The sequence below is a fragment of the Mobula hypostoma genome, unplaced genomic scaffold (genome assembly GCF_963921235.1).
Source record: "Mobula hypostoma unplaced genomic scaffold, sMobHyp1.1 scaffold_116, whole genome shotgun sequence".
NCBI lineage: Eukaryota > Metazoa > Chordata > Chondrichthyes > Myliobatiformes > Myliobatidae > Mobula > Mobula hypostoma.
In genome coordinates, this window is record NW_026948192.1 from 74344 (window position 1) to 101911 (window position 27568).

The 27568-nt window shown below is 43.8% G+C and overlaps 2 protein-coding genes across 3 annotated transcripts in view; both read right to left on the reverse strand.

Moving 5' to 3' along the window:
* The window catches only part of LOC134341748 (probable G-protein coupled receptor 139), a 26712-nt gene extending 17954 nt beyond the window's left edge, over positions 1-8758 (reverse strand). Inside the window, exons 1-2 of the mRNA XM_063039658.1 lie at positions 8694-8758; positions 5993-6021 (exon numbers count right to left, since the gene is read on the reverse strand). Coding sequence (XP_062895728.1) covers positions 5993-6021; positions 8694-8758 — 94 coding nt within the window. The remainder of the gene's footprint in view (positions 1-5992; positions 6022-8693) is intronic.
* On the reverse strand, positions 6101-27568 carry LOC134341744 (gastrula zinc finger protein xLCGF3.1-like). Of its 2 annotated transcripts, none has more exons than XM_063039652.1 (3): positions 27452-27568; positions 19873-20040; positions 6101-12117 (listed from the first exon to the last, which is right to left on the reverse strand). In XM_063039652.1, the coding sequence occupies exon 3, from the start codon at positions 11708-11710 to the stop codon at positions 10883-10885; it is 828 nt and encodes a 275-aa protein (XP_062895722.1). In that variant the 5' UTR covers positions 11711-12117; positions 19873-20040; positions 27452-27568; the 3' UTR covers positions 6101-10882. The 2 variants fall into 2 exon arrangements, with proteins under 2 accessions (XP_062895722.1, XP_062895723.1); XM_063039653.1 differs by lacking the exon at positions 27452-27568 and adding an exon at positions 22937-23052.

Here is a 27568-nt window from a genome sequence, read left to right on the forward strand (position 1 = left end):
ATGAAGGATTTTCTCACCAGAGGAGGTAGAACAAGGAGCACACAAAAAGTGCTGGAGGAAATCAGCAGGCCAGGCAGCATCTATGGAAACGAGTACTAATGTTGAATTCCTCCAGTGTTTCGTGTCTGTTGCTTGGATTTCCAACATCTGCAGATTTTCTCTTGTTTGTGATTGGAGGTAGAACAAAGGTGATTTTCTCAACTGGTGATGTAAAAGATTTTGTTCCCTTTCTCCGAGTTCCCAATCCTTGCATTTAGACAGCTGGAGCTCAGCTCTGTCTGAGATCCATCGGTTCCCATTCCCTCATCAGCCGGAAGCTCCCTGGGGCCCGTGTACGGATCGTGGGGCTGAAAGAGAGGGACAAGAGAGCTGGACTGTCCCGGGATTGCGGGTCACAGTGATTGTCCCTCCCGCAAACCCGCTCTTACCTTCACCGATTAATCGGAGGCCTTTTGTATACTTCGCGCAAGCGTGATATTCGCTAACAGCAACAACCCTGACGCCTGCGCATTTGATCGGTGGTTCGGCGATGGCGACATTTTTATCACAAGGATTTATGGGTAATCACGGTGCCATTAAAAGTTTCTGCAAGCACTGGTTCGATATCCACAGCTCAGTCTTTTTTTGTGTTGGCGGCTCCCACAAACAATATACTCAATATCAACAGGTATTCCATTTATTTAATGCCAAGGTATAATCCTCTTACAAATCCAGATATGAAACACGAAAATTGCTGGAAATACAGAGATGCCCACACACAAAATGCTGGCAGCAACTAAGCAGAGGGGTACACAGTCTTGGCATGCTGAAGGTACTCGGCCTAAACGTTCTCAATTTATTCCTCTCCACATTTGCTGCCTGATATGTTGATTTCCTCCAGTAATTTGCAGAAATTAACCACCTTTTTTTTTCAATCAAACGTTTTCAAAATGTTTCTGATCTTTCACTTGTTGCCACATCCTGCTAGTCTGATTCCTCTTCCTCCTCCTCCTTGTAAACTCTAGGGGCCATCTCTTCTTGGAGCCCTAAAGCCCTGACTCAGGCTGGAAATTATTTGGTTTCTGACTCTGTTCCATCTAACATTCACTCGCTGGTCTGCTGTCAGACTTTAGAGGTGCATTGCAACAACCCAGCTGTCAGAGGCACAGTCCTTTGAAATGAGTGAGAGTGACACAAAACGTTGAAAAGATCAGGGAAGAAGGAGCTTAAACACCTTAGACCAGAGCCCTGAAGAACATTAAAACCACAGTGTGCTCATCGTCTTATTCAGCCTGGAGAGAAGCATGCAGGAAATTCATGAAGATGTGTAGGATGATGAGAGGCTTTTTCCCAGGCCTGAAACAGCTAACACGAGGGGGCATAGGTTTAACCTGCTTGGAAGTAGGTAGAGAGGAGATGTCAGAGCTAAGTTTTTTAAACAAAGTGTGGTGTATGTGTGGAATGCACTGCCAGTGACGGTGGTAGATGTGGATACGATAGGGTCTTTTAAGAGACTCTTAGATAGGTACATGGAGCTTAGGAAAATAGAGGGCTATGCAGCAGAGTAATTCTATGCAGTTTCTAGAGTAAGTTACATGGTTGTCACAACATTGTGGGCCAAAGGGTCAGTAATGTGCTGTAGATTTCTATGATTCCATGAAATTCAAGGGAAATCTCCTATCCCACGGAGTGGTGACTAGTTGCAACTTGTCATCACAGGGAGAGTGAGAGGGGAACGGCAGGGATAGATATTGATATACTGATATGGAACAGAAACATGGGCAGGGACCAGATGGGCCAGGTGGCCTCTCTAGTGTACATTGTGAGTGTGGTAGAGACAGGAAGTACCTGAGACACGGGATTTGATACAGAACTGATTGATCTTTCACAGATCCACAATATTAAACACCAGTCTAGTTTAAGGCTAACATCAGCGGAACAGACTCCTCCAATGCTCAGTGACCAGGGTTCAGTCCTGGGTGCGATGAGCAGCCGCAAGAACTGCAGAATCTGACAGTAACAGTCTCTCATGAACCTGCAGCTGCCTTCTGTCACCATGTTGGTTAAATGTTTAACACAGAGCATTCATATGAGAATTTAGCCTTTCCTATTTTCCTGAGCTTCTCATAAACGTGTACAGTTTAGTTAAGCTTTGCTCCAGAATTTCCACACTATTAAAAGAGTTTATTACATTTTTTTTATTTTTAGTTTTGGACCACTGAAGTAATTTAACTATTTAATATATATTATTATAATTCACAATTGTTAAAATCTATTGTTATGAATTAGGTTCTGCTGCTGCCGCAGAGACAACGAATGTCATGAGATATGCCGGTGCTATTAAACCTGATTCTGATATTGATATGGGAGACCCACCACCGGTCACCTGATCCCAGTTACCGCAGATTGTAATGCGAGATTGAAGCCTTTTCGATTTATCTGCATTCCTCAGAAATGACAACAGTTCAGTTAAGTTTCCTGCTGAGGTCGCACAGCAGAATCTCAGTCTGTCTAATATTTCCACACCATTAAAATGGGGAATTTGTTTATCTTTATTTTCAGAATGGCAGGCGGTGACTAGTGGGGTACCGCAAGGCTCAGTGCTGGGACCCCAGTTGTTTACAATATATATTAATGACTTGGATGAGGGAATTAAATGCAGCATCTCCAAGTTTGCGGATGACACGAAGCTGGGTGGCAGTGTTAGCAGTGAGGAGGATGCTAAGAGGATGCAGGGTGACTTGGATAGGTTGGGTGAGTGGGCAAACTCATGGCAGATGCAATTTAATGTGGATAAATGTGAGGTTATCCACTTTGGTGGCAAAAATAGGAAAACAGATTATTATCTGAATGGTGGCCGATTAGGAAAAGGGGAGGTGCAACGAGACCTGGGTGTCATTATACACCAGTCATTGAAAGTGGGCATGCAGGTACAGCAGGCGGTGAAAAAGGCGAACGGTATGCTGGCATTTATAGCGAGAGGATTCGAGTACAGGAGCAGGGAGGTACTACTGCAGTTGTACAAGGCCTTGGTGAGACCACACCTGGAGTATTGTGTGCAGTTTTGGTCCCCTAATCTGAGGAAAGATATCTTTGCCATAGAGGGAGTACAAAGAAGGTTCACCAGATTGATTCCTGGGATGGCAGGTCTTTCATATGAAGAAAGACTGGATGAACTGGGCTTGTACTGGTTGGAATTTAGAAGATTGAGGGGGGATCTGATTGAAACGTATAAGATCCTCGAGGGATTGGACAGGCTAGATGCGGGAAGATTGTTCCCGATGTTGGGGAGGTCCAGAACGAGGGGTCACAGTTTGAGGATAGAGGGGAAGCCTTTTAGGACCGAGATTAGGAAAAACTTCTTCACACAGAGAGTGGTGAATCTGTGGAATTCTCTGCCACAGCAAACTGTTGAGGCCAGTTCATTAGCTATGTTTAAAAGGAAGTTAGATATGGCCCTTGTGGCTACAGGGGTCAGGGGGTATGGAGGGAAGGCTGGGTTCTGAGTTGGATGATCAGCCATGATCATAATAAATGGTGGTGCAGGTTCGAAGGGCCGAATGGCCTACTCCTGCACCTATTTTCTATGTTTCTATGTTTATCACGTACCGAGCTACAGTGAAAATCTTGCCTGACGTACCAGCCACACAGATCAATACATTACAACAGTACATTGAGCTGATATACGACAAAACAATAACTGTAACAAAGCACTATGGCTACAGAGAAAGTGCAGTGCAGATAGACATATGGTGCAGGGTCACGTCGAGTTACATTGTGAGGTCGAGTCCATTTTATCGGACTGGAGACCATTCATTGGCTTATAACCGCAGACAGGAGGCCGTCCTTGAGCCTGGTGGTACGGGCTTTAAGGCTTTTGTATCTCTTCCCCGCTGGGGGAGCGGGTTTGCAGCAAGAATGTCCAGGTTGTGGGGATCTTTGAGTACATGGCCTGCTTTTCCGACACAGGGGAAGTGTAGGAAGAGTCCATATAGGGAGGTCTTGTTTATCTCATGTTCTCTGATCTCCAAAGCTCTCTGCAGTTCCTTGCAGTCATGGGCAGAGCAGTAGCTATACGAAGGCGTGAAGTATCGACAAGAAGCTCAGAGACCTCGGCCTTCACTCTGCCTTGTGTAGCTGGATCCTGGACTTCCTGTCAGATCGCCGGCAGGTGCTAAGAGTGGGCTCTCTCACCTCTGTCTCTCTGACCCTCAGCACACATACCGCACAGGGTTGTCTCCATGGCCCCCTGCTTTACTCTCTTTATACCCATGACTTGTGTCGCCACCCACAGCTCCAATCTGCTAATTAAATTTTCTGACCACACTACATTGATTGGCCTAATCTCAAATAATAACTTTCAATCGATGAAATGCCTCCAAACAAGGCTCGGTCCAAACAAACTTTTCACCCTTCTTCAGGAGATTATTCAGAGGAAGAGCGATATCTACAAAGTTCTTACAGAACTTATGATAATATCTAACCATTCCCAGAGACCTTCTAAGAGGCTTCTTACCAGTTGGAAATGGAACTTCAGAAATTGCCTGAACAGGAGCCAACTTACCTTCACCTACAACATAGCCAAGATAGGTCACAGTGGCTTGGCCAAATTCACTCTAAGCTAAAGTTAACTGTAAGGTTGGCCTGGGAAAGCCTGTCTAACAGCTTTTCTACTGCAGAGATATGCTCTTCCCAAGTGTCACTCCCTGTGACTAACTCATCAATATAGGCAACTGTGTGTGTTCTAACCCTTGAATTACAGAATCAATCATTCTCTGGAATGTTCCCGGAGCATTTTTCATTCCAAACGGCAAAACATTGTATTCATACAACCCAGAAGGTGTCACAAATGCAGAAATTTCTCTACCTCTGTCCGTCAATGGAACACACCAATACCCTTTCAACAGATCAATCTTTGTAAGAAACCTTATCGATGCAATCATTCACCCTAGGGATAGAATAGGCATCTGTTTATGTTACTGTATTTACCTTCCTATAATCAGTAGAAAATCTAACACTACCATCAGGTTTGGGCACAATAACACAGGGTGAGCTCCAATCTGATTTTGAAGGCCTAATAATACCATTTTTCAGCATATATTCAATTTCTTGCTCAGCCAATTTACGCTTTTCTACGTTCATGCGATATGACTGTTGTTTAATCGGTTTGGCTTGACCAATATCTACATCATGTACTGCGACCGTGGTTTGCTTGGGAACGTCGGGAAATAAATCTTAAAACCTCAGAATTAATTCCTCAGCTGTTGTTGTTGCTTTGGCTGCAGATGAGCCAACTTGTTATCAATGTTTTCTAGAACAATCAAGTTCATTAGCCTATCTGGGACCATGTTTGGCTTGTAAAAAGTCTCAGGCTGCATCGACACTAGACCGGATAATTTTGAAAATGCCAGTTTGGTGTAAAAACGATAGGCGTCCACACCAGGTGATTTTCAAAATATCTCCGTCCTCATTAGAATGGATATTTGGGTGAATCTCCTCCTACTGGGCATGCGCAAGACACACGGAAAGCAAGCGAAGAGGAAAAGGTGTACTTGGTGTGCGTTTGTCCAGAAACATTTTCTACAGCCATAGTCTCTTCACCGATGAAAGGGACAACAGCTACAACTAAATGCAATAAGGCTTGTTACTGGGCAAAAGTGAAATTTGTTGTTACCTCATTTGTTTACCTTTACTTTTGCCATGTCTTTGTGTATTATTTTGCTGTAGTTAACATGCGCAATGAAACGAGTTACTGGGCAAAGGTGACAATTGCATCTATTAAATGTTTGCACAAGCAATACATTAATACATTATTTGCACAAGCGTGGCGGTGGACCAACGCAAGTGCAGAACACAGGCGTGGGGACAGAGTCGGGAGGCGTTATCACCGTAGCAAGCATGGAATCGGTTTCCAGAAGAGTATATACCTGAAGTCTTGGGTTTGGAGAGAATCCAGGAGCGATGCTAGACTTAGAACTAATGTCCCTAAGAACCATGAAACAAGGTTACTCACACCAGAGTTGACCAACGAACTGAGAGCTCCTTGTTGTGATCACAGGGTCTTTATCCTGCATTTTCTGATGGAAAGCAGGTGTGTGTAGTTGGTGGAACCTGGAAATGATTGGAAATTAAACGAGGGGATTGAAGCCCAATTCCTGAGGTAAATAGTAAGGTGGGGGATTGCCAGAAGGGTCCGCGACAAATAAAGCGCCTTGTTACATGTATAAAACATGTCTGCATCAGTGTTATCTTGCATTTCCATACGATGTAACATTAGGCTGTTGCACATCTATTGTCAAAGAAGTACTTGCTGTTCATACAAGCAAGGACAGAAAACAGGGCAAAGTAAGTATACTTATTTATTCAGAAAGCTATGGGTCAAAGTATTTGGTAAGTACATTTCTAACTCTTCTGGCTTCAGTATTGTTTCTGTCTGTTCTGAAATTGTTAGGTTGTGTGGGGGGTTGCGTTCAAGAAAACAATGAAATGCCACACTGCCGCCATCTGTTCCGGCACGTCATGACAGCGTTTTTAAACATATCTGTTTAGCCCGTCCACACTGCACTGCACAATCGGCGTTTTCAAATTTACACACTCTGGAGGGCGTTGTACAAAATCTCTGTTTTCGAGGGAGGAAAACACCGTTTCAGTGTGGACAGAGGGTCAAAACGAAGAGAAAAAGCTTTGGTTATGGATTTAACCGGTCTAGTGTGGACGTAGCCTTAGACGAGTCAATTGTTTCATTCTCAGGGTTGCCAGATTCATATATTTTGACAACACACACAGATGGTGCCTGCTTGTCCAATAAGGCTTTATCATATTTATGTGTACCACCTGTGTTAGTTTACGTTGGTTGGGTGTTTTAATAACATAATTTACATCATTACTTTGAAAAACTATTCCATATGGTCCATTGAATTTTCCCTGAAGTGGATTCGTCAACATTGGAAATAGCACAAGCACGTTATCCCCCACCTGGTATTTTCTGTCACAAGCCCACTCATCAAACCGACACTTCATTTTGTTTTGAGAAATCATTAAGTTTTGTCTTGCTAGACTACAAACTTGGTGTAGTTTATTTTTGAACTTCAAAACATAGTATAACAAGTTAACATGTACATCCCCATCAAACCACTGTTCCTTTAACAAGGCCAAAGTTCCCCTCACTCTATGACCAAATACAAGTTCAAAAGGACTAAAGCCCAGTAATTCCTGTACCGACTCTCTTACTGCGAACAAAAGCAAATGTTTCCTTCATCCCAGTCTTTTCCATTTTAAACAAGGTATGTCTTAATCATTGTTTAGAGGGTAGAATGAAATCTTTCTAAAGCCTCTTGTGATTCCAGATGGTATTCAGACAATGTCATTTGTTTAGCTCCCAGTTCATAAACTACCTGCTGGAACAATCCAGATGTAAAATTACTTCCTTGATCAGACTGCATTTCTTTAGGTAAACCAAATAAGGTAAAAAACTTGGTAAGAGCCTTTGCCACAGTTTTAGCTTTAATATTTCTGAGAGGTATTGCCTCTGGGAATCCGGATGCAGTACATATAATAGTTAGCAAATACTGATGGCCAGATTCAGTCTTTGGCAATGGGCCAACACAATCCACTATAACTTTAGAAAAGGGTTTACCGAATACAGTTATAGGCCGGAGTGGGGCCACTGGGGTGACCTGATTAGGTTTACCGACAAATTGATAAGTGTGACAGGTTCTGCAAAAGGTCACAACCTCTTTCCTCAAATTAGGCCAGTAAAATTGTTTCATAATCCTGTTTACAGTTTTATTCACTCCAAAATAGCCACCTCAGGGCATACTGTGGGTCAAAGCTAAAATTTTAATCCTATAAACTTTAGGGAATACAACTTGGTGAACAATTGCCCATTCCTCACTCACAGGTATAGCAGGTGGCCTCCACTTCCTCATTAATACTCCACCCTTGAGATAATAGCCAACTGGCACTTTCTTAATCTCATTATCTGAGAGAGCTGTTTCTTTTAAAGCTTCAATCTCAGGGTCTCGGTTCTGTTCTGCTATAAACTCCTTCCAAGACAGGGATAAATCTTTTCCATCAGACTTACTACCTGAATCCTGTTGAAACAATGAAAGTAGAAAAGTCCCTGACAAGTCATCATAACTTGAATCCCGATTTTGGCTATCATGGGTATCAGAATCATGCTGCACAGAACCATCTGTGTTGGTAGACTTTTTAGACATACTTCGAGTTACTGCGCAGGAAGGATAAATGCAAAAATCCATCTGTGGGTCGTCAGTGGTTGGCTTAGTTGTCAACTGCACTGCAGGAACAACTTTACCATCTGCCAGGTCATTCCCTAACAGCAAAGTAACAACTTCCACCTGTAAACTGGAGCATAATCCAATCTTAACAGGTCCCAAAACCAACTCTGACTATAAAGTTACCCTGTGCAATGGCACAGAAACCATGCCACCCCCAATGCCTTTAATAAGATTCATCTCACCAATGTTAGTCTCATCACCAAAATTTAGAACGCTGTCTAACGTAACTGACTGAGAAGCCCAGTATCTCGAAGAATTTTCACTGGTACTGGGGTTGACCCTTCCTTTACTAATACAAACCCATCTGACATAAAATGATCAAATACCTTCTTAACTCGGTCAGACCTCTCAGTCCTTAACTAAGCCTCAACAGAGTGTTCAGAACCCTGTGGGTTTATATGTGCTTCAACATACTGATCACAGGCATTTGGGACTGCCTCCTTTTCCTTTTTCTTCTTCAGGACGGAACAATTAGCCATCATATGACCAGCTTTCTTACAATATTAACAAGTAAGACCAGAATATTTCTCCTTCAACTGCTGCCCTTCATCCTTACACTTGTTACTAATCCCAGCTTTAATTTCTGGTTATCCCTGCTGCTCTTCTGGAAGCTCTCATTCGGCGTAAAATTAACCTTATGAGTTAAAACAAACTCATCTGCTAATCTGGCAGACACCAGCAAAGGGGCAGCATCCTTTTCATCTAAATACATCTTTATGTCATCAGGGATGCACCTTTTGAATTCTTCAATTAAAACCAACTCTTTCAAGCTGTTAAAATCATCATTTACATTTTTATATTTGTACCAGTGGTCAAAACACACAAATTTCTCATAAGCAAATTCCATAGAACAGATATCCTCAAATTTCTAAACTTTTGCTTCTGGGACCAATCCGTAAGCTTTGAGGACAGCCTGTTTCACTATGTCCAAAACAGCTGCTTCATCAACTGTCAAAGTAGAATAGTCTTGCTGAGCCTTCCCCTGAATTACACTTTGTAAGAGAACAGGCCAACCCTCTTTTGGCCACTTTATACTCTGAGCAAACGTCTCAAAATGCTGAAAGTATTTATCAACATCCGCCTCATCAAATGGAGGTACCAATTTAACTTCCCAACTGGCCTCAAACTTATCACCAGAGTCTAATGCCAGACCCCTTTGCTGCAATCTCTCCATCTTTTCCAGCTCAAACAGCCCGTCTTTGTGCTTCCTCCCTCTGGTTTTCTGCCTCTTCTCTGTTTTTCTGCTTCTCTGTGCCCTCCTCATTGTCAATTTCACCTTAGCAAATTTTAACCCTTTAGCAATACTCAACAACCCAATCCTTCTGGCATCCTCTCATGCCTCAGAGACTAGTGCTTCCAGAAATCTATCAACATCCATTGCTGCTGATTTTTCACACACAAATAAATCAAAAGGGATTTCCCCAATAAAATCAATAATTAATCAATAAATACGCCCCCAAATTTGTTCATATCCCGAACGCAGGTCTCAATTTTGTTACGAACCATAACGCTTTAGAAACAAACCAGCAGCAGTAGACTACACCTGGAGTCTGGTTTTGATGTTAAAACCACTGTCTTTACGAGTATCTACTTATAATATAGTAACCTAAGCAAGATAAACAAAAGTGAACAGTATTATGTGTATATATGTGTTTAAATATAACTCACAAAATATTGAGCTGTGGGGAAACAAGGCTTAGAGTCTTGAGATGGTAAAGTATGAAAGTTCAGTTCACCCATGGAATAGGTGATGAGAGAGATATTTGTAATCCAGGGTAAATGTCAAGAGAAGGCAATTATGTCGAATTCCACAGGTCCCATGGTGGTAAAACAAGAGAATAGTCGCTGTAGATTTTATTCGCCGTCGTTCCAAATCCACATACGAATTATCACCAAAAGTGACTTGTCACAAGGGGTATCGTCTTCAAGTGAATAACCACACCCAAACCCAGGCAATGGTTAACACATAAGTGGTCTTCACAGGATATTCCAAATCTGTTCCACTTCAATGGAACAAACAAGGTGACAACCACACATTCGATGAATGCTGAATCGATAATTAACCCACCCTTGTGGGCAAAGTATAGTTCTAAACAGTGACCCTTGCCACTAGTTCCCTGGTTTCGATCCTTCCATTTTTCTTCCTTTGTCTCCATTTGACTCTCGCTGTTTGTGCCCTTGGTTAAAAGTGAACAAGCTGTGAGCGATGTAAACAAACTGCAAATCAGACTGATTAGCCTTCTTAATCTCTCTCTCTTAAAATGACAGTCCACAGCAAACGAAACCAAGGGATTCATGACAATGGCCACTCCCCACTGTGAACTGACTGGTGTACCAGTAGTAGGGATGACTGAGTGAATCCTTTCCCACATTCTTAGCAGGTGAACGGCTTCTCCCCAGTGTGGACTTGCTGGTGTCTCTGTCGGTTGAAAGCGTTAGTGAATCTCTTCCCACAGACTGAGCAGGTGAACGGCTTCTCCTGTGTGTGAACTGACTGGTGTGCCAGTCGGTGGGATGACTGAGTGAATCCTTTCCCACATTCTGAGCAGGTGAACAGCTTCTCCGCAGTGTGAACTCGCTGGTGTCTCTGTAGGGTGGATGAATCAGTGAATCTCTTCCCACATTCTGAGCAGGTGAACGGCTTTTCCCCAGTGTGAACTCGCCGATGATTCTGTAGGTAGGATGACCGAGTGAATTCCTTCCCACAAACTGAGCTGGTGAACAGCTACTCCCCAGTGTGAACTGACTGATGTACCAGTAGGTTGGATGACTGAGTGAATCTCTTCCCACAGACTGAACATGTGAACGGCCTCTCTCCAGTGTGAACTGACTGGTGTTTCTGTAGGGTGGATGAATGAGTGAATCTCTTCCCACAGACTGAGCAGGTGAATGGCTTCTCCCCAGTGTGAACTCGCTGATGACTCTGTAGGGTGGATGAATGAGTGAATCTCTTCCCACAGTCTGAGCAGGTGAATGGCTTCTCCCCAGTGTGAACTCGCTGATGACTCTGTAAGGTGGATGAATGAGTGAATCTCTTCCCACAGTCTGAGCAGGTGAACGGCCTCTCCCCAGTGTGAACTCGCTGATGTACCTTCAGTTGAGATGACTGAGTTGAATCCTTTCCCGCAGTCTGAGCAGGTGAATGGCCTCTCCCCAGTGTGAACTCGCTGATGTACCTTCAGTTCAGATGAGCAAGTGAATCCCTTCCCACAGTCTGAGCAGGTGAATGGCCACTCCCCGGTGTGAACTGACTTGTGTACCAGTAGGTCGGATGACCGAGTGAATCCCCTCCCGCAGTCTGAGCAGGTGAATGGCCTCTCTCCAGTGTGAACTCGCTGATGTAACTTCAGTCTAGATGAGTAAGTGAATCCTTTTCCACAGTCCGAGCATGTGAATGGTCGCTCCCCGGTGTGAACTGGCTGGTGAGCCATTAGGTCAGATGACTGAGTGAATTCTTCCCCAGAAATTCAGCAGATGAACAGCCTTTGCCCAGTGTTACCAGACTGGTGTGTCCACAGGTGATAAGACCGACTGAATCCCTTCTCACACACAGAAGAGGTGAATGGCCTTGCCCAGTGTGAACTAGCTGATGTACCTTCAGTTGAGATGACCGACTGAATCCATTCCCACTGTCTGAGCAGATGAACGGGTTCACCCCTGTGTAAAATGACGGGTGTGCCAGTCGGTCAGATGATCGAGTGAATCCCTCCCCACAGTCTGAGCAGGAAGGATGATCGAGTGAATCCCTTGCTCCACTTCTTAAATATCTGGACAGATACAGCAAAACTGGCGTGCTGTGTTTGAGATTCCCGGAGACAAATTTCTTGTCATTTTTAACCTGTAAAGAGATTTACAAAATCCATCAATGGGTGTAGGACAACATTTCAGATGAGATCACTTGAGTTGTCAAGGTGAGATCTGACATCACCCTGTTACAGTGAAGTTCAACCCAAGTTGGAGAGAGAAATCATCTTCTAACTGGGCACAGTGCTGGTATCTGGAATGACCATCAAATTCTCTGATGCTCTTCCTGTCTCTATAAGAATGGGGCATTTCTGCCATCTCCAATCTGTGACCTGGCTCAGTTTGACTCTCTCCTTTGGTATTATTCCCTGTTCTCAGTGATCTGAATGGGTGTCTGGCCCCACAGTAACTGAAACACTCTCACTCAAATAGCCGGCAGTGTATTCCACACACCCACCACTCTCTGTGTAAAAAAACTTACCACTGACACCCACTCGGTTTCTATTTCCAAGCACCTCAAAACTCTGCCCCTTCGTGTTAGCCATTTCAGCCCTGGGAAAAAACCTCTGGCTATCCACACCATCAATGCCCCTCATCATCTTATACACCTAAAAAGGCTCTAAACATAAACAAGGAAATTATACATTGCTTCGTGGATTTGTTAGAAGTATACAAAATTATGCCGGTACAGATAGGGTAAATGCAAGCAGCTTTTTCCACAGAGGTTGGGTGGGATGACAACCAGACGTCATGGGTAAATGGGAAAGGTGAAAATTTAATGCGAACATGTGGAAAAGCTCTTTATTGAAATGGTCGTGAGAGTGTGGAATGAGATGTCAGCACAAGTGGTGAATATGAGCTCAGTTTTACCATTTAGAAGAAGTTTGATAGGTACCTGGATGGTAGGGGTATGGAGGGCGATGGTCCCAGTGCAGGTAGTTGCATTAGACAGCTTAAATGTTTTTTCAGCATTGACTAGATGGGCCAAATGGCCTGTTTCCATCCTGAAATTCTCCATGTTTCTATGACAGAGAAGCTAGCCAAACTTGTTTGGAAGGGAAAAGGTAGGAGTGACAATGGAGCAGCAATGGCTGGAGTTTCTGGGAGCAATTCGGGAACTGAGTGATCGATCCATCCCAAAGAAACGGAAGCATTGGAAAGGCAGTAGGACACAACCGTGGCTGAAATGAGAAGCCAAAGCCAACATAGAAGCCAAAGAGAGGGCAAACAAAAGAGCAAATACTATTTCGAAGCTTTTAGAAAAAAACAGAAGACGACTGAAATAAAAGTCAGATGAGCTCAGAGCATGGAATTATGATATTGTAGTCATTAATGAGTCTTGGTAGCACCCAACAGTCTGAGGCATTTAGAGGAACAAAATATTTGGGGGGCTCAATATCTCTTGAAAACCAAGGTACCCTGCACCAGTTACCTTTCAACTTTTATTTTGGCAGGCTCATACAAAATAGACACCCTCAAAATTTCACTTCTGAAGAACTCCCAAATACCAAGTACTCTTTTGCCAAAAAGCAGCCTGTCCCAAACCACACTTGTCAGATCCTTTGATACCATCAAAATTGACCTTTCTCCAATTTAGAATTTCAACCTGTGGTCCAGACCTCTCTTTTTCCATATTTGCTTTGAATCTCATGGCATTATGATCACTAATTTCTGTCACCAGCACTGAATCATTTACTTACAGCTTATTGCACACTTCTACGTCGGGTATTCTACGTACTGATTAAGGGCACATTTGACAAACTCTACCCCATCTAGTCCTTTTACAGTATGGGAGTCCCAGTCAAAATATGGAAAGTTAAAATAACTTACTGAATCAACCTTTCTTTCTTGGCATGGTCTGCGATCTCTCTACAAATTTGTTCCTCTCAATCCCTCAGACTGTTGGGTGCAACCAAATCCCAATAATGGCTACAACATCATAATTCCCTGCCCTGAGCTCATCTGGCTTTCCTACGATGCTTCTTGCATTGTGATATATTCAGCTCAGCACATTCATCACACCATGCTCAACCATTTCATCGCTCACTCTATCTGAGGTCTGAACAACATCTGACAGATGGCAAGAAAACAACCTCTCCCTGAGTGTCACAAGAACAAAGGAGCTGATTGTGGACGACAAGAGGACTGGAGACAGGCTAACCCCTATTGACATCAATGGATCTGGGGTTGAGAGTGTGAACAGCTTTAAGTTCCTTGGCATAAACATCACCGAGGATCTCACATGGTTGTGTTTTGATAAGAGCACAGCAGCACCTCCTTCACATCATATAGTTGAAGAAGTCTGGGATGGGGCCCCAAATCCTAAGAACCTTCTAAAGGGATACAGCTGAGAGCATCCTGTCTGGCTGCATAACTGCGTGGAATGGGAACTGTACTTCCCTTCATCGTAGGACCCTGCAGAGAGTGGTGCGGATAGCCCAGCGAATCTGTAGGTGTGAACTTTCCACTATTCAGGACATTTACTTGGACAGGTGTGTAAAAAGGATATTGGGGACCCAATTCACCACCACTACAAACTGTTCCTGCTGCTACCATCCAGGAAACTGTACCACAGCAAAAGGACCAACAGGCTCTGGGACATCATCTTCTACCAGGCCATCAGTCTGATTAATTCATGGTGATACAATTGATTTCTATGTCTTATGTACAAACTATTTATTATAAATGACTCTAAGTTACACATTACACATTTAGACGGAGACATAAAGATTTCTACTCCTCATGTATATGAAGGATGTATGTAATAAAGTCAATTGAATTCACCCTCTCCACTATCTGTTCTGTCATTCTGGCTCCCATTCCCCCCTACAACTACTTTAACCACATCACCCCCTCCCCCACACTAGCACTAGCAAGCCTTAACTACTAGGATATTAGTCCCCTCTCGTTCTATTCCCCTAAGTAACGAATCCCCTGTCATCCCTTTGAATTTTTTATGCTAAGTAATCTCCCCAACAGCTTCGAAAGTGGTCCACCTGTTGTTGTGTGGGATAGCAACAAGAGTACTCTGCGATGGCTATTTAACCTCATTCCCCTTCCTGACTCTCACCCAGTTTCCTATGTCCTGCACCTTGGGTGCAACTCACCTCTCTTCATGTCATATCTATCACCCCCTCCAACCTCTGGATGATCTGGAATTCATCCATTTCAAGTTCCAACTCCTTGAAGTGCAGGGTTACAAGCTGCAGCTGGATGCACATCCTGTAGGTGAGGGCATCAGGGACACTGGAGGTCTCCCCACCTTCCCACCAATGTCCCCTCCAGTTTGTAATGACCAGTGTGCACATAAAACTTGTATTGTGTATTTTCTTTTACCCAGTGACAACATGTGCACAGTGAATTTTATATAGAGAGAAGTATTCATTTTAACAGCTAGCAAATCACTGTCGATAGGAACTTTGATCTCCTCTGGGTTTGATCGAGTTCATCTGCACTCTCACACAACCTATGTAGCAGGCCTGTAACCGGTAATGAAGTATTTTCTCACCAGAGCTTTTGCACATTGTCCATCTGTGGTTTGCTTGCTAAATTACACTTTAAAAAGTCAGATTTCCGAATATCACTCCACTTCGTCCCACTTGCGAATTCTCCAGCAACTTTTGTATCACCACAATACACACAGGTAACACCAGTTTCTGTATTGGACATAAATATTTTCCCTGAACCCTCCTGAGGAATTGAGGATATATTAAAAAATCATTTCGAACCTATGTAACCTCTGGCTAAAAGAATAATAGGGACTGAATAGGAATGTTTGAACTGAAGTAAACTCTGTCGTCAGCGGTTAGCTAAGACACGTTCATTACCAGTTCTCTGCGGCTTGCAGAGAGACAGACTGTGAGCTGATAACATTGTACATTGTACCCTCATTAGTTGATAACATTATACATTGTACTGTCATTTGAGTAAAGGGAGGAGGCCTCACTGATAAGGACAGGAATGGATATCTGTCTGTAATTAAGTCAGGGCCTTGCAAAGGGAACAATGGATAAGGACTGGATAGTACATCCATCTGCAACTAAAACCTTGATTTAATGAACTCTCTTATCTAATTAATTAAGTTTTGCACGACAGACATGGTGGCTGTACCAGTTCAAATAACATCTACCAATAGTAATGTATGGGGCTTACTATGTATAAATATACAGCTGTAACCTGACTAACTCATTCCACTTGTCAGTTGGTGGCAGTGCTTACGTGCCTTCCCTTTGACAACTGGGTCTCAAACTCCTGCAGGAGAATGCGCAATAAAGTGTGGTGATGATAAGAAGCTGGTCTCCCGAGTTTTATTCAGATTCAACTTTAACATTTGGTGTCACAAACTGGATCCCAATATCGGGAGTGCCAAGCAGACTGTGGTGGGATATTACCTCATGAGAAAAAGCAGTAAATTTGATATTGAAAAAGAACTGTGGAAAGAAGTGGAAATTGTTGAAAAGGGAATGGAAGGAAAAGGCAGATGTAAAGTGGAACAGTATATTATTAGCAAGTTGGAGGAATAATGCATGTGACAAAGGGACAGAGGTATGTACTGCAGAAGGAATGCCAAAGGTTGGGAGACGCTAAAAACGGAGTGTAAATGGTGGATGGGCGCTGAAAACGAGAGCAGGAAAAACAACGTAAGCAAACCAAGGCTGGCCTAGATAGGAGAGAAGGGCAGGAACGTCACACTAAACTTCGAACTGATCGGGAAACAAGGGATCCCGAACACATGTTTGGCATACTGACCCGTGCACCCAGTGCTCCCGAACCCCAATCCTCCCAATGCTCAGATACGGTGGTGGCTCAGGTAAAACAGCGGCATCAGGGAAGGGGAGGTCCCTATACCCTGAGATCCAGAAAGGGAATACCGAGGATTATTCCGAGACAGTGAGGGAAGAATCCAATAAAACCCCAGAGTTAATGGCTCCACAAAGACAATTGTCCACCCAAATGCTGCCCCATCCACGAGCAGGAGGAGGGACAACCCTCAGTGATTCCTCGGTATGCACCCTGGAAGCCTCAGGAAATGATAATGATCATGAATCAGGCCCCAGACAGAAAAGGAAAACCAGCACAGTTTGCTCAGTATGTCCGCAGTACTATACAGGTGTTCAATGCCACCCCGCTAGATTTATTCCGTCTCTGCTGCATGATTATCTCAGCTGATGAGGGGCGGAAATGGAAGGCAGAATTGAGATACCAAACCTATCAGGAGCTTCAGGCGGGAAACCATAATGAGAATGAACAGACAGACCAGATTATTCAGGCCTTGGAAAGGGCTCTCCAGAACTCGTAAACATCACTAAAGTACTTGAATGCAAACCTCAGCCTGGGGAATCGGGACCAGACTATTGGGAGCGATTTGTGGCCTGCCAAGGCACCTTCACAGGAGACCAAGCCTTCAATGTGGGAATCTGTTGCCCCAGTTTAATCCCTTACTGCTCTAATGCTTACCAATTAAGTTAGCCAACATGATTAAAACAAATAATATAGATTGGCCCGACAATGACCAAAATCGATTGCAACGAGCTTTGACATATTATTGGGACCCGGCTTTCGAACCCGTTCAACCCTGAAGGGAACTAATATTAAAGGTGAATATGTTTAGCGGGAAGCAGGACGCGAGTGGACTATATCTGGGGATCAGAAATGGGAACAAAAACCTACCAAGGGACAGGTGGGGACAACAACCCGTTTAGAAATTGACAAGCAAGGATGCTTCCTACCGTGAATACCACCCCTCAGGAAGAGCCCAATGTGATATTGCAAGTTGCTAGAATTCCAGTTCTGTTTATGATTGATATGGGGGCAACCACAACCACTCTCGGTCAGGAAATAGTATCGGAAAAGGGATTCCAGCTATCAGACGCTACAATCACTCTGTCTGGGTTTGAAGGCACAAAACGTACGTATTCACGTACCCAGCCACTGCAGGTAGATTTCCATGGGAACCAGTGTGGGGTTTCATTTACACTCACCACCAGTCAGGGTGTAATCTTTCAGGGAGAGACTTTCTCTGTCCGTTGGAAGTCGAGATTCTATACACAGGCAAGGATATCACCCTGGGACTAGCGAACAACCAACAGCTTTACCAGTTACTAATCCCCCGGCCCCCTGCCACAGTGGTGGGCACTTAATTTGGACACCACTTCGTTTGAAGCCCCTCTGCCAGTGGTTCATCCCCATGTGACTCTGTGCTATGACCCTACGGGGTGCTCAACTGAGGAAAGCCAATATTATGCACCCTTCGAGGGACAGAATTTCCCACTCACGGTGTTTGGAGAGGTTAAAGGAAGAGAGGGCAGTGCATTACTGGCTGAAGTTCGGGTTTCCTTTGGCGACAGACAGGACTGGTGATTCCCCATACAACCATTAGGGTTTGCCCTGGATTCAAGCCAAAGAGCTGAGGGAAGAGCCTGGGTTTCCTTGCCTACACCTTGACGAAACAAGCATCCAGCACCAAGGGAGACTGGCAAGACTTGGCTGCAACTGCCACGTCTGGGTCACCGTGTAAGAAGGACAGACTCTCCCACACGTTCTGCAATATCCCCTCAATCCCGAAGCAATATTTTATGAGGATGGAAGCTCTTTTGTGGATCCAGCAGGATATTCTGGCTATGCGATAGTGACGGACAGTGAGATGGTTGTGCAGGCCTCTTTTGAAGCAGCTGCCTCCGCCCAGAAGGCTGAGCTCATTGCTCTGACTCGTGCCTGTATCCCAGCAACAGACTAATGTGCAAACGTTTACACAGACTCCTGTTATGCATTTGGAATTGTACATGACTACGGGCCAACTGACCAAAATTCTCCAAGCATTACATTCACAGTATATTACATTACATTATATTCACAGGACCTGTGCTATTATTGACACAGAATGCTGCACCTATATCCCTCATAAGTCTAAAATTACATCCCTCTCCGAGCACACTGCCAAGGAAACTGACAGCATCAAGAGAGTAGGGCAGGATTTACACGGGTTCACCAAAGGCTCGAAATGGTGGTCTTTGAAGGCCTGTTCGGTAATATGTGGGGCATGATATTGCATTATGGCCTAATAGTTGTACATATCATTGTTATAGTTACTGATGTACACTGCTTTTACCCACTGATAAGTCTGTGCTGTACTCGGTTGGGTTCTCTGTAAAGAATTACTACTTTGTTGATCATGTAATGATCAAATGGAGGGAATGATAAAGAATGTAAAAGGGTTAACACTTTGTTAAACAATAGCAGCCTGTTTTTCTGAAAGAAACTGCTGATGATCAACAGATGTGCTAAGCCACGCTGAGCCATATTTCTTCTTGAGGGTTGCTAGCTGGGGTTTCAGGATGCTTATCTCCTTGTGCACTCATGCATAGAGACAGGACAGCTTCAGTCTGTTGTGTGTGTGAAAGCCATTATGACTACTTTGTAATTTGTCTTTAGGGGCTGTCACGTAGTAAATAACTTTGGCTCCAGCCTATCTCATGTGGGGGGTATCTGGATGGATATATCTGTGGTGTAAGGGGAATTGTTAGTCAGTTAATGGATTGGGTGGGAACAGTCATAGACTGTTCCTGTTTGAGTGACTGACTGAGTAAGCCCCGGGTGCTTGGAATAAAGAGTTTGAACTTATACAGTCTCTAAGTGACTTTATCCGGATTCAACTTCCACAGAATGGGAGTGGTTTTAAAGGGTTGGACTGCTGGAAGCACATTTCCAGACCTGGAATGATTGCAACTGGGTCTGACGAGGCATAACTGGTTCTTCTGGGCACATTCAGTCTCACTCGAACTATTTCCTACCTTCCTTTGTACAGGTATGCAATGTCTAAAGGACCAGTGTTTGAGTAAATGAGACTCACCAAACTTTCTCCCGACAGAATCACTGGAATCTCCGAGTCAGATGGGTTCTCTCTAGTTGATGCTCTCAATCCTCGGGCTGGTTCACGTGTTGCTGTTCCCTCGTCTTCAGTCGTGGTTTGCTTCCAGTTGGGGTTCTTCTTCCAATAAATCTCTCACCGCAGGTCTAACTTTAACATGAAAGATAATGAAGCACATTAACAATAAAATTGAGAACCAAACATTTCTGCTTCATGTTTCTAAGAACAAAACTCACTGAAATTTAAACATTGAAGGCAGATATAATGATCTCAATGAACAATCTTTTATTGTCTCTCACACGTCACAAAACGATATGGGATAAGAAGGAGCCATCATTCAGTCATGGTGAGACATAAGACACAGGAACAGAATTAGGTGATTCGATCCATCTGGTCTGCCCCACCACTCAACCATGGCTGATTTTTATTCCAACACCATATTCCTGCCTTCCTCCTGTAACCCTGAAGCTACTTAGCAATCATGAACATATTAATTTCTGTCATAAATATACCCAAATGGCAGCTTCAACCAACCTCTGCAGCAACAAATTCCACAGATCAGATATATTTAGGCCAAAAAACTTTCCTCATCTCAGTTTTAAAGGGAAGCATATTTATTCAGAGACTCTGCTGTCAGATCAGACTGTCTGTCTAATGGAAACATCCTCTCCATATCCATTGTATCCAGGCTTTTCAGCATTTGGTAGGTTTACTTAACCATACATCCCTCCACCACCCCCACCGTCCCTCTGAACTCCATTGAGCACAGGTCCAGAACCATCAAATGCTCCTCAGACACAACGCCAATCATTCCTGAGATTATTCTTGTAAACCTCATTAGCAACAACTGTGCGAAACACATTTCCAATAACAGACAGATTGGTACCAGGATAATTTACAGGGAAAAGTTGTGCTTTCTTTACTGTTCCACTGTCACAGAATGAGCCATTTCCTTTCCCAGGTTAAAACAGGTCCATTTCAGGAAATATAAACCAGTCCAGGGTGAATGTAATAAAAAGAAACCGGAATTTCCAGAAATGCTCAGCAAGTAAGGAACAGCTATTGAGAGAAGAACAAATTTTACAATTCAGGTTAAAACCTTTTTGTCAGAATGACGTCAAACATTTTCTGTTTTTAGTGCAGATCTCCAGCAACTTGAGATTCTGCTTGATTTTCACCGAGTGACAGACAGGTGACAGTGAGGGGGGATTTCCAAGCACAGTTTGAACACCAGACTCACGGGTCTATTTCCACTGTTGTAAACACGGAACAGCCCATTTACTCATAGCCTCTCCTTGTGAGGATGGAATGGGAACTCATCCTCTCCTCAGATTAGCAGTCATTGCTTCCAAAAGAACTCCAGAAACAAACATCTGATCCCAGACCAGAAATACTCGCTCAACACCTCATAAGCCCAAGCAGCTCATTCCTCGGGTCCATTTTACCTGGATCAAAATCTGTGATATCCCAGGACCCAACCTCACAGAGTCACACAACTGAATCTGCCACTCACCGACCCTGACAGTCTCACACATTGTCCCCGCATCTCACACTGGGTAGTGCAGTCTGGGATTTTCCCACAACCAATGTCCAGCAGCTCGAAATTTCTGCTTCATTGTAAAAGGACTACCATCCAGCCCCATCTGTAGAAGCACTAACCAATGTCAAAGCCAAAACACCAACAGTTCCATATGCCTGGAATGTAGATCACAGGATTGTAGCCCAAGCACCAACTCTCCCAGTACTCTTTGCTGCCAGTAAAATGCTGCAGTTTGTCAGCCAGTCACAGTTCAGAAACTAACACCTCCACACCAATGCACAACAGAACTGGTACCTGGTGACCCTCTGACATTCCAGCTAACAAAAACTGATTCTGGAAATAACTCAGCAAGGCCAAAGGTGTAAAATAACACTTCACAATGAAGACAAGGTTAGAAGAAAGATTGCTGATATATAACATTGAGGAGATGGGATACAGGGTGGACCGAGGTTGACCTAGATGGTTGGTATACATCACCGAAGTGGGGTTAGGAAAGTGGACAGAGGTTGAACAAGATGGACAGGAATGAGCAGATGGAACCAGGTAGGAGAAGGGATCAAGGACAATCACTGCTGGTCCTCCAGCAATACACAGATACTGAATTAATCTCAAATACTACTGTATAAAAGATCCTAAAATGACCAAGTTAGAACAAACAATAAGAACTTTGGCATATGCCCTTTGACCCTCACCAAATTTTTATCAACACACAACAGAAAGTTTCTGATCTGGACACTTCACGCTTTTGTATGGTAACTACCCTGTTCGTGACTGCGAGGAACGGCAGAGAACTTTGGCTACAGATCAGCACATCACAGAAACCATTCTCCCCCCTAGTCTTCCCAGTCCCTCGGTAAAGCCGACAGTGAAATCAAAGAACCCCAAAACCTGGGACGTTCTCCTTTCTCACCCACCCTAATCGGGGAGAAGGCACAACAGCCATAAAGCTCAAGGACAAATGCGGGGAGCCTCAGGAAGCCAGGCGAGTTGGGGGAAGTTAACGGGTCTCGGGGCCAACATCAGATTTCCCCAACACAACATGGAGGAAGCATTACAACCCATCCGGGGACTATAGCACACATCACACACCACACACCACACGATCTTGCGTCACAAAGCGGAAGGCAGGGCAGATCTGCGGGAAACAGCCTCACGTGAGCTGTGGGCAGGACTCCCATTTCGATTCTGCGGAAATAGACAGCCTGGGCTCCTGGTTTGGATCATTCAATGCAGGTTCAGTGAAGTCTACACATTTTTGACGAGCCCAGATAACTTGGTACAAAATGGCCCTCAGTTCAGGGCTCACGGCCAACATCAGATCCACTTCAGCACAACCCATCCGGAGACTGTGAGCATGCGCGAAGAACTTGTTATATCTGCGGTTAAGTGCGAGGGGAAAATGGGATCACGTGACTGGTGGGGTCTCCCATCACCCCACGCAGAGCACTCCAGCTACCCACCAGTCATGTAGAAAGAAACAAACTTGCCGCTCACATCTCCTCTCACCTTAAATGTGTTAGACAGTTTAACCCCCAGGAAAAATATATCGTCTGTCCACTCTATCTATTCCTCTTGTAATCTTATAAACGTCCATCCAGTCTCACCTCAGCCTGCGCCGCTCTGGAGAAAACAACACAAGTTTGTCCAACCTTTCGTTATAGCTCATGCCCTCTAATCTAGACAATATCCCGGTAAACCTCTTTTACACCCTCTACTATTATTCTGACATTTCACATTCTTAAAATAAAGTACTGATCCTAACTGACCTAAGACAGGGAATGTTTTCTTGGATTAAATGTCAGGAATTGTGTAAAACTGAGTATTTGGCTATGGTGTTTGTAAACTTCTGACTGCAACATTAGCCATTAATATGAAAATGAAAATTTGCTAGCGTATCAAACAGAAAAAATGGCAAATTTTCTGTTCTCATTGATGAATCCACAAGCCTGAGCATCAAGACCGCCCAAGTAGTTTATTTGAAATGTGATAAGGAAGGTGATCCCCATTTTATGTTTTTAGATCTAATTGAACTGCCTGATCAGAAAGCTGCAACTATTGTAGAGCATCTTTTGAATTGTCTCATGAACCATGGGTTTGATGACTCTTACTTGAAACAGAACCTTGTAGCATTTGCTAGTGATCGGGCGAACGCAATACCTGGTGTCAAATCTGGTGTTGCTACAATTCTCAAGGAACATTACCCTGATGTGACAAATTGGCACGGTCTTAGTCACAGATTAGAACTTGCAGTAGGTGATTCAGTGAGAGAAGTTCATAGAATAAACCATTTTCAATCATTTATGGATAAATTGTACTCTGTTTACAGTAGATCATCTCTAAATCAAAAGGAACTGTCTTAATGTGCCTCTCAACTAGAACAACAAATTTGCAAAACAGGCTGTGTTCTGGGCACCAGGTGCGTGGCTAGCTCATTTCGAACAGTTTCAGCAATGTGACAAAATTATGAAGCACTGTGTTTTCATTTTGAAAAAGCAATGAAGAATGAAACAAGATCTGGGAGTGACAGAAAAACTTATGAAGGTCTGTTGAAAAGATTCTTCAGAACAGTTTCTATTGGACTGAGCTCTAACGTATGACACGTTGCATGAACTTGGTTTACTGTCAGAGTGTTTACAGAAACGCACTACTACGACTGTTTATGCAGACAAACTGACCCAACTGCATGGACCGAAAGACCAACCTGGTACAAAAACTCTAGAAACTCAAGAGGCAGTTGAAAAGGGGAAGTTTGGAGAAATTACCTTAACAAGAAACAACAAAATTGTCTCCATTAATTATCGACAGTTTCTTACTCGTCCTATAAACAATTTGCATCACCTTATGTTCACGGCAACATCCTTGAAAAGTTCTCAAACTTATAAACCTCAAAGTATGTATTAATTCCCTGCTAAATGAAATGTGTGTCCTTGATAAAGATAACTGGCCTGCTGAAATACCGCTTAATTTTTTTTCAAGTCAAGTCGTATTTTATTGTCATTTCAACCATAAACCGCTGGTACAGTACATAGTAAAAACAAGACAACGTTTCTCCAGGACCCTGGTGCTACATAAAACAACACAAAACTACACTAGACTATGTGAGACAGCACAAGGCTACCCTAGGCTACGTAAAAACAACATAAAAACATGTACTAGACTATAGAACTGCACAGGATTACATAAAGTGCGCAAAAACAGTTCAGGGCAGTACAATAATTTATAAACAAATCAATAGGCACAGTAGCGGACAAATTACAATATAATAATAAATGATGTGAATGTCAATCTAGACTCTGGGTATTGAGGAGTCTGATGGCTTGGGGGAAGAAACTGTTACGCAGTCTTGTCATGTGAGCCTGGATGCTTTGGTACCTTCTGTCTGATAGAGAATTATGGAGAAGCTGCAATGTCATCTCTCTGTAAGAGGTTTAAGCTTTCTTCTTCCTCTGTAATAAATGCCTTCAGAGATTACGTGGAGGATCGTGGACGCTGCATCCCCCAAGATTTATGCCCATTACTGAGCTGTTCACAAGTTATTCCTATTAGTACTGCTGAGTGTGAGAGAGGATTCAGTCACATCAACTTGATAATAACAACAACACACTCAAGGACTCTCATAGATCATGTATCAGCACTTATGTTTGTTAAACTACACAGACCTCCTCTAGTTCAGTGGAATCCTGAGCCGTATGTCACAACATGGCTGCAGTACCACAGATCAGCAGATGACACCAGGACAAGAGTTGCTTCAGACCCCCGAACACATATTACACCTGACCCTTTGTGGAAATTATTGTGAAACTTCTCACTGGTGGCATTTGGTAAGTAGGTAATTACTTTTAAATTGGTAAAATACATGATTACTGTCTTTTTCTTTACTTGCTTGATAATTATATTTTATGATATTAAGGAGTGCAACAGTGCAATACTTTATCATATTATTAAGTATTATATGTTTTATTGTACCAGTTAGGCACTGAATTGTAGTGATAGGCAAAAATCATGTTAATCTCTGAACTATCACTATATTTCTGTGGAGCTCTGGAATTGATATATTTCTTTCATCTTGGTTTACCATTATACCAGTGCCAAAGAAGAAGAATGTGGGCTGCCTTAAGGACTATTGCCCAGTCGCACTACATCGACAGTGATGAAATGCTTTGGGAGGTTGGTTATGACTGAAATGTACTCCCGCCTCAGCAAGGACCTGGACCCACTGCAATTTGCCTGTCGTCACAATAGGTCAACGGCAGACGCAATCTCCAAGGCTCTTCACACGGCTTTAGACCACCTGGACAACACAAGCACCTATGTCAGGCCGCTGTTCATCGACTACAGCTCCGCATTTAACACCATCATTCCCACTATCCTAATTGAGAAGTTGTAGAACCTGGGCCTCTGTAATTGTATTCTCATCTTCCTAACCAGAAGAACACAGTCTGTGCGGATTGGTAATAACATATCCTCTTCGCTGACGATCAACACTGGCACACCTCAGGGGTGTGTGCTTAGCTCACTGCTCTACTCTCTGTATACACATGACTGTGTGGCTAGGCACAGCTCAAATACCATTTACAAATTTACCGACAATACAACCATTGTTGGTCGAATCTCAGGTGGTGACGAGGGGGCGTACAGGAGTGCGATATGCCAGCTAGTGGAATGGTGCCACAGCAACAACCTGGCACTCAAAGTCAGTAAGACGAAAGAGCTGATTGTGGACTTCAGGAAGAGTAAGACGAGGGAACACGTACCGATCATCATAGAGTGATCATAAGTAGAGAGAGTGAGTAGCTTTAAATTCCTGGGCATCAAGATCCCTGAGGATCTAACCTGGTCCCAGCATATCGATGTAGTCATAAAGAAGGTAAGACAGCAGCTATACTTTATTAGGAGTTTGAAGCGATTTGGCATAACAACAAGCAAGCTCAAAATCTTCTATAGTTGCACCGTGGGGAGCATTCTGACAGGCTGAATCACTGTCTGGTACGGAGGGGCTACTGCACAGGACTGTGACAAGCTGCAGAACGTTGTAAATCTAGTCAGCTCCATCTTGGGTACTAGCCTACAAAGTATCCAGGACATCTTCAGGGAGCGGTGTCTCATAAAGGCAGCATCCATTACAAAGGACCTCCAGCACCCAGGGCATGCCCTTTTCTCACTGTTACCATCAGGCAGGAGGTACAGAAGCCTGAAGGCACACACTCAGCGATTCAGGAACAGCTTCTTCCCCTCTGCCATCCGACTCCTGAATGGACTTTGAAAGCTTTGGACACTACCCCACATTTTAATATACATCATTTCTGTTTTTACAAATTTTTAACAATCTACTCATTACGCATAATGATTTACTTTTTTATTTATTATAATTTATTATCTATGTCAGAATATGTATTGCATTGAACTGCTGTTGCTGTCAACAAATTTCACGTCAATTGCCTGTGATAATAAACCTGATTCTGACATTATAAGAAGCCCTATAATATATATAATGTATAATAATAATTATTATTATTATAATATAATATATATACCACACTCAATTTGTTCACCTGTTCGTTACTCGAATGGGGCAAGGACGTTGCCCAGTACATGAAATCAGCAGGTACACAAACTGGGTGAGACATATATATAGATAGAGGGGATATAGGAAATGACAAGCATTTTGTCAGCTCCAGCACCTAAAAACATTAGCACTGCACCCCTGCTGAAAGGACATCCCACTTTCTAACAACCGCCCCCTTTCAGGCCTGGGGTCCCACATCTTTCCGACCACTCACCCCACACCCACAGTCCACCCGTAACCTCTACCCACACACACAGACAGATCCCCTTCACCCCAAACCCCCTCCCAGCCTGGGAACCACAACTAACTGATCCCACAGCCCGAGCTCGGGCGCAAAGCTAAAACCGGGGCTGCGGGACCGGAGAGCCCGGAGTCTGCAGCCGTCCGGCAGAACTCGGTCCTGGCCCTTTCCAACTGCAGCAAACCCCCGATTTACACAAACCCCCATTACTCACCTCCCCGATAGCAGAACCGCCGGCGACAACTGTGATGGGCACCGGGCCGACGGTCAGCAGGATATTCGCCGCAGCACCACCCGTGGCCGGAGGTCTGCACATCGCCGCCGGTGGCCG